General features: G+C 36.4%; 1 protein-coding gene across 1 annotated transcript; it reads left to right on the plus strand.

Moving 5' to 3' along the window:
* The first annotated feature begins 517 nt into the window (after positions 1-517).
* Positions 518-2,290, plus strand: LOC111396019 (U-box domain-containing protein 8-like). Its single transcript, XM_023022264.1, has 2 exons — positions 518-1,811; positions 2,098-2,290. The coding sequence occupies exon 1, from the start codon at positions 598-600 to the stop codon at positions 1,699-1,701; it is 1,104 nt and encodes a 367-aa protein (XP_022878032.1). The 5' UTR covers positions 518-597; the 3' UTR covers positions 1,702-1,811; positions 2,098-2,290.
* The last annotated feature ends 5,757 nt before the right edge of the window (positions 2,291-8,047 follow it).

An 8,047-nucleotide genomic window follows, 5' to 3' on the forward strand; every position in this document is an offset into this window, starting at 1 on the left:
TTTTTAAAAATTATTTAATAATTAAAATAATATTTACCAAACATCTAAAATTATAAAATACTATATTTCTTTAATAATTTCTACAATTGTCAATAATACAAGTTCTAAGTTTTTGAAATGCAAAAATTAGACTATTTTTCAGAATTTCAACCTTCAACTAGACAAGTCCTGCTCGAAAATGTTCTAGCGTATTTTTTTTTTTTTTTACTTTCATAAAGATAAAGTATTTTAAAATTTAAAATTAAAGTCAAATAAAAGATTTTCAAAGAGTGAAAAAAATAAATTAATAAAGTGCTTCTAGGCTCTCATTTTCGTTCAAACCTCACGTCTAATCGATGCCTAAAGATTTCTTAGACAGCTTTTCATAACACTAATTTATATACAAATATAAATTGTATAATTTTCTTTTGCCCAATTAGGTTTTATGTGTTTAGAGGGCAACAATGTCATTTGAGTGGATTAGTTAGCAGTGTGGCAAGCAAGTGCAGAGCTCAATGCACGTCATTATTAATCCTCACGGCTCACAGGTGTAAATAAAACGCTCCTCCAACCCTCACTTGAACACGTCGTAAACACTTGTGGAGAGAGAAATCTAGAATGGCCAGCCAGTTACCGGATGACTTCAAATGCCCTATTTCACTTGAGATAATGTCCGACCCGGTTATCCTCTCGTCGGGTCAAACCTTTGATCGGATCTCAATTCAACGGTGGTTGGACTCAGGCCACCGGACCTGCCCGGTTAGTAAACTGCCGCTGCCGGAACCCCCTACGCTAATTCCTAACCACGCCTTAAGGAGCCTCATTTCCAACTATACTCTTGTTTCGTTGCCTAAACCCCAGCCTTGCCCTTCCAACCCGCAAAATCTGATTCAAACCCTTGTTTCTTCTTTGTCTCCTTTGGACGCCAAGCTGAATTCGCTTGACCAGCTGAGCCGGATGTCTAAACGCGACTCGGGGATTCGCCGGAGGCTGACTGAATCGGGGGCTGTGTCGGCCGTGTTGGACTGCGTCAACTCGAGCGAGTCAGGGCTCCAGGAGAAGGCCCTGCACTTGCTACTGAACCTTAGCTTAGATGATGACAACAAGGTGGGATTGGTGGCGGAGGGCGTCATTGGAAAGGTGGTATCCGCCTTACGATGCGGCGCTGGAGACTCGCGGGCGATGGCGGCCACGGTTCTTACGAGCCTGGCGGTGGTGGAGGTTAACACTGTAACGATTGGGTCCTACCCGGATGCCATTCCTGGCTTGCTAGCTCTGCTTTGCGCAGGAAATTCAAGAGAGAGGAAAGAAGCAGCCACGGCTTTATTCACTCTCTGCTCATTCCCCGACAACCGTATTCGGGCTGTACGGAGTAATGCCGTTCCCATATTAATCCACAATGCTAATTCAGGCCTGGAGCGAGCAGTAGAAGTTTTGGGTCTTCTGGCAAAATGCAGATTGGCCCGAGAAGAAATCATGAGATTTGACAGGTTTTTGGATATCTTGATTGAGGTTTTGAGAAATGGGAGTTCAAGGGGTGTGCAATATGCCCTGTTGACTATGAGTTCTTTGTGTAGTTATAGTGAAAAGATGTGTTTGGAGGCTCTAAAATTAGGTGTATTTGAGATATGTGTTGGTTTACTGGAGGATGATAATGAGAAGTTGAGAAGGAATGCAAAAACTCTCATTCAAGTTTTGCAAGGAAGAAAAAGAATTACATGATCTCATCAAAGTTTAAGGGTGCGGTTAAGTGAAGTGCAAGATGTCTGCATTATGTCCAGATTTTATCTTGCCATAGATTTCCAATTTGTCACTAGAAATATCTTTTGGAGGTGAGTTGGGTTTTTGTTTTTGTTTTTGTTTGTTTTATAATGTTTTTTGTTGTCAGACAATAGACTGTTGTACAAAGAATTGGGGCATAGAGGAGAAATGTTGGTCCTTTCTTGCAGATTGTCTAATAATAATAGAATACATATGAGGTCTTAGTCTCTTGTTATGGCTTATTGTAATGGGAATAGAAAATTTGTTCCTTCTTTGTTGAGTAGTTCTATATGGAAAACCCTATATGTTTTGATTGGTAATGTACTCATATGCATAAACAATTCCCTGTTTGTGCAGGTGTTCATGCATATGTAAGTCCCTCGTGTGGCTATTGTATTAGGAGAGAGCATGCTGAAGCTCTGGGTTTTATTACCCATGTCTTGTTATGATTTTTTCTTGATGCAGTTCCAATTTATTTTGGGGTTATGTTGCAATTGTACTGTATAGTATTATTTGCGAATTTAATTATAAGCTTCCCATATTTGCAACATATTTTCTTGTACAAATTAAACGAGTCCGAAGTCATTCTTACTTGAATCTGGAAAAGTTGATGACTTGTCACGAAGGGCTTGATTGAGTTCAGATCTCATATTCTGCACACGGTGGATTATCTGACATCTGATAACTTAATACTGATTGGTAAAATGTCGAGTACAGCGAGTGATTACCAGAGTGGAAGGTAGATTGGCAGTGGCTTAGCTGAAAAAAATAGAGAAATTTCATGGGTTGGTGGATGCTCTTAACTAGAAATTGTTTACTTGTTAAGTTCTTTTCATTCGAGTTCTCGTCATTTTTTGGAATCAATTTTTTTACTTTGCACTTATTTCTGAATTTGTTTTGTTAGACTTCATCATTTTTCTTTGTTTTTATAGTATGAATATAAACAATCAGCTCTACCATGTTCTATTATATTGCGTGCAGTATTGTTTCTGCAAACTAAGACTATCAAGTTTTNAATCTCCAACCAGCAATAATGAATGCTTGAAGGAGGTTTGATTCCTCGCCATTGTTCGTAAATTAAGGGTATCTTCTTTGGTTCGATGGTTGACTTTTGGATTTATCTCTTGAATTTCATTATATTAAACTGCCATATGAGTAGGCTTGATGTGTATGTGATAGCTGCCGGCCTACAAAAGTTATGTGTGATTAAATAATATGAGAATTTGACAATGGTGATATTTATCACGTGTAATTGTTGTTGAAGGAAGCTTCCATTTAAAAAACCTCAATTAGATTCCATACTTAACCTTTGTTGCTGAAGAAACCTCAATGAAGTGCTATTGCAAGCTAAATACCTACATGTATTTAATTGTGTATTCGGCTTCACTTTTTACTCTAGGCTAGGCATTGAGTAATTCTATACATAGCCGGTGGCTGTAATAGGTCATCCTATGTGGCATTCTGTTATTGGAGACATTAATTTTCTATAATTCTGTTACTTTAACAAGCTGTCACATAATTTGACTACTGCAGTCGCTGACTATGAATAACATCACTCTCCTTGAGACATTTAGTTATGCTATATATTCTTTCGTATAAGGAGCTATATTTTACACGCATGAATTTTCTCGAGAAAAGTATGCACACATTCAAATTTGTTAAATAATAGTCAAATTTTGGATGTCTGAATAACCTAACAGTATCTTCTTGTTTGGCCAACAATATATCTACAAACTGATGTATATTGTTTTGATTATTGTGATATTGGATCATAGAATTTAAGCTTTGAATTGAACTATTGATTTATCTATCTAAATTAGCATAAGAATTTAAGATACATGACTTTACAAAAGATGAGCAGGTTTTCAAGAATATAATGATTGTTCTGTTGATAGAGCTTTCTTTAAAATGTATATAATAAATTATCCCTAAAATGGTGGACCCTAACATCAAACTTTTGAATGAGATGGTGGGGTAATCTTGACCAAAAAAAATTAAGTCGCCGTTTGTCTCTCATTCTCTTTCACTTTTTTTCTTTTATATTTTCAACTACACAATTTTTTATAAAATAATATTATACGTAAATTGAAAAAATTTCGTTCTTTTTCAATCACACATAAAAAAAAAAAAGTATTCCAAATGTTAAAATTTGGAAAAGAAGGGGGCCAAACGCTCACTAAAAATCAAGATGTGTTTGCCGAACAATGGCAAGAAATTTCAATTTTCGTTCTTTTTCAATCACATAAAAAAATAAATAAATAAAACATTATTCCAAATGTTAAAATTTGGAAAAGAAGGGGGCCAAACGCTCACTAAAAATCAAGATGTGTCTGCCGAACAATGGCAAGAGATAGTTCCCATAATAAAGACCAAATAATTGTACTCTCCCAAAAGCTGACATTCTTTAAACAAATCCAACAAAGGCGATGGGTTTGGTGGAGGGAGTAAAGGAAATTGGTGCAAATGGTCTTAAATTTTGTCGAAATTGCATTTTTGATACAAATATTTTAAATGTGATGTAGCAATGTCCCTAACTTTGCATTTTTGGCACATATAGTCGTTTTGGGTGGATTCTGTACAGAAGGGATGTTAGTTGGCCCGAGAACCCCAATTGAATTACCAACTCTACTGGAAGTGCTTGGAGGTGAAAGACAAATGAAAGAATATGCTAGAGCAAAGAGGGAACAGAGAGCTATTTGATGCTACTTGAATCAAAGGAAAGAGCTATCTTGTGGTGAGCTCCAATTGCACTTATTTGTTTTTTTTATTGAAAATGACAAATATGTCAAATCAAAACTAAAATAAGGAAAAATAAATTCTTAAAAAATGCACACCTACCATCACAAATGGTCACCACCAACCGTAGACGCCTCCGATGATAGGTCACAATCTTCATGGATATAAGAAGCAGATAGGAAAATGCTTATTTTTTGTACATATTCTTCTTCTTCTTCTTCTCTTGGTGTTCGCAGCATGGTTGGGGCTGGCCACTAGTGACGTCGGTGGCGGTTGGTGTGGTTTGGCAAGGTGGGTGAGTTAGTTGGGGATAGGGTGGGTCATGGGTGGAAGAAGAAGATATTTGTATTTTAATTTTTTATTGAAAATCTTTCTTTCAAGAATTATTACATATTTTAGTTTTGATTTGAAAATTTTGTCCATTTCAATAAACTAAAAAGTTAGAGCAATAATTCATCCAAAAGGATCAGTTGTGCCAAAAATTATAAAGTTTTGGAATAGTTTGTGCAACATTTGAAAAGTCTGGACCAAAATGAAATTTGGACAAAGGTTTAGGACCATTTGTGCCCATTTCTCAATAAATAATCATATTTGGTCGCCTTTTCATTGCACGTAAAAATCTGTGATAATTTCATGTTCCAGTGTTCGTAAAAGCACGGACCACATGCGCCAATAAGGACTGATGAACGTAGGCAGTAAAATTACAATTACTGCTTTCCAACTTTTCATGCGTGTTTGTTATATTAGATTATTTAAGATAGTGTATGAGCAAGAAAATTAAGCTTTATTCCTAATAAATTAAAAGTTAATTATATAAATCATTTTCGTCCATTATATTAAAATCATCGCTGCGTACCACTTTCCGAGTGTAAATGAATATTATTAAGTTTGAGAGTTGTTATAAACATTCTATAATCCCAAAACAAATTCATGTGATGAGTCACTATGCATTTTCCATGTCTTACTCGGCCTAAGAAACTGTAGCACTGTCACTTCAACTAGATGCATTTTTCTTGACACTTCAATTTTGTAGTTCACTCCATGGCATATGAAATCCTTGCACATAAATCCCGTCCAATGCATTTGAAATTCCTTCGTCTCCTCGGGTATAACAAATTCTACTTTCGATAAATATGCTATCTCCAAAGCAAGGCATGGTTGCTGAATTTTATGCACAAGTTGATGTTCAATTCTCGGGTCGGGTGGTATTTCAATCGATTTATTTTCTGGAATCAAATCTCCGATAACCTGCAAAACAGAATTATTAAAAGTAGGGAGGGGAATATTAGTTTTCTCCAACACCTCCTCAATTTTAACCTCCTCTTCATGCAAGTTCACTCCTAACTCCTTTTCGATCTCCAAAATCTCTACTTCATTTTCATCTCATGACTCCACTTCTAATTTAACCACTTCATCCTTTTCAATTTCACCCTCGACGTTCTTTTCATTTTCTTGTGGCTTCTCTTCTTTTCTCTCACATCTAATCACCCCACTATTTTTATTTTTACTCTCTCGCTCCTTCGGATGATCAATTTGAGATTTAATCATTTCACGAATCTCAGCCAATTCCTGCCCATAATCCAACCCCATCCTTTTACTTGATCTACTACCCATACACTTAGCAAATGATGTTTTCCTCTCCATTGGATCCTCAATCCCATAACATCTCCTAGACTTCTCCCTGAATTCGACTTTCCGCCAATCTCTCCTATAATAATTTGTATCCCTTCTCCCATGCGTATCGCCTCTCTTCTTCAATCTCCATACTTCATCAATGTCACACACATCCTCGTATGCATCACAAACGTTTATCCTAGGTTCCTGTCTCCTCACATTGAACCCCTCATCACATTGATCCCTACAAATACTTTTCAAGTTCAAATCAATCATATCCATCTTATTTTCCATCTTCTCAATCATCATTTCAGATCGCCTAAACATCATTTCCGACATTTTAACCCTCACTTTATTTTCTGCCTCACAAAGTTTGCTTGGAATCACACAATTGGCTTTTACCCTCTAATAAGCTTACAACTCTGTCTTTTACTGCTCAAACTTCCTCCAAAGTGCTTCAATAACAATCAAAACTCAACCAGAAGTTATTCTCGCAGAATTCAAACCAAGTGAGATTTTTTTTTTTTTTACCTTAAAGACTCAAGATAATTTTGGAATAAATAATAATTTTTTAAAAAAAAATCTGGATGAACAGTAAAAAAATATAATTTTTTTAAACTATGAACAGTACCCTTGGTATAGTAAAAAAAACTTTTTTTACTTTACTGTAAAATTTCAACAACAAAAAATGCGAAAAATTAAACGCAAAGACTCGAACAAAATTAAGAAGGATATAGCCTTAATTTGTTGGAGCCCAAGCTCTGATACCAAATTATGTGAACCCATGAGCAATAATCACTCACGAACCCACAACGATATTGATTCAAACCCAGGAAAGTTCCAAACAAGAAAGCTTTATGGAATTTGACTCAAAATAATGGATTAAACAACCCAAACAGCCAATATAACATGTAAACCTTTTAATCACACAATTAATAAACTAAAATCTAAATAATTTAAAGTTTGACTTGAAAATTAAATGAATTAAGAAATCAAAGCAATTACAAGAATACCTTGACCTCGTGATTACACAAGCCACGAATCTCACTTTGATTTGGTAAATGCCATGAAAATTAACCCGATAAGTTCGATAGATTTGTTCTTGAAGAACAAGAAGAAAGCAAACGTGCCTCCATTAGTTCATATCTCAAAGGTCGTCTGCTTTACAATGAAAATAATATGGCTATTTATACTAAACCCTAGGAACTAGTTTTAAATGGACTGAAACTCTAGAAAATCTATTCTAAAAGGAAAATACGTCCCTAATATTGTAAAGATGGTAAAAGATTACAATTTTAATGCAATTAGGAAATTGGCGAAAATTTGGAAATTCGGCACCCGGAATTGCCCATACGACCGAATAGTGAAATGTAGTGCGGTCGCATGGAAGCTGTGAAATCTGCCGGCTGAATCCCTGCTGGTCCTCGTGCGGCCGCATGGCAGTCATGCTGTGTAGTTGCATGACTACTTGAAATTGCTCCAAACCCGGATTTCTCCAACAAGTTGAACCAATTTGGTTTCTCTTGTCTTTTGCTTGATCCAAAGAGCTCAAATCTCGTCCCGATTCTTTCATCCATGATTAACGATTTCTCAATTGATTCGGGCCTATTCAAGATCACATCGGTTGAAGATCACACTTAGCGAAATAGAATAGACCATGTCCTGGAGAGCTTTTCAGGTAACACAGAACATGAAGGGCGACTGCATGGTGTGAATCCCGAGGATTTTGCATGAACTGACTTAGCTTTTTCACAGAAAATGAGATGTCTGGCCGAGTAATAGTGAGGTACAAGAGCCGACCCACTAGGCATCGGTATGGACCTGGGTATAAGAGTAGAGTGCCATGATGCGAACACGTGAGCAACGAACACTCACGAACGCACAACGAGATTGAAACAATGCCCAAGAACGCCAAACAATCGATGGTTCTGGATTTAATCCTCAATCAATGAACTAG

The sequence above is a fragment of the Olea europaea genome, chromosome 6 (assembly GCF_002742605.1).
Source record: "Olea europaea var. sylvestris chromosome 6, O_europaea_v1, whole genome shotgun sequence".
In the NCBI taxonomy this organism is placed as follows: Eukaryota; Viridiplantae; Streptophyta; class Magnoliopsida; order Lamiales; family Oleaceae; genus Olea; species Olea europaea.

Excerpts from the sequence above, each read along its gene's own strand:
- LOC111396019 (XM_023022264.1), top strand. The coding sequence starts at position 598 with ATGGCCAGCCAGTTACCGGATGACTTCAAATGCCCTATTTCACTTGAG.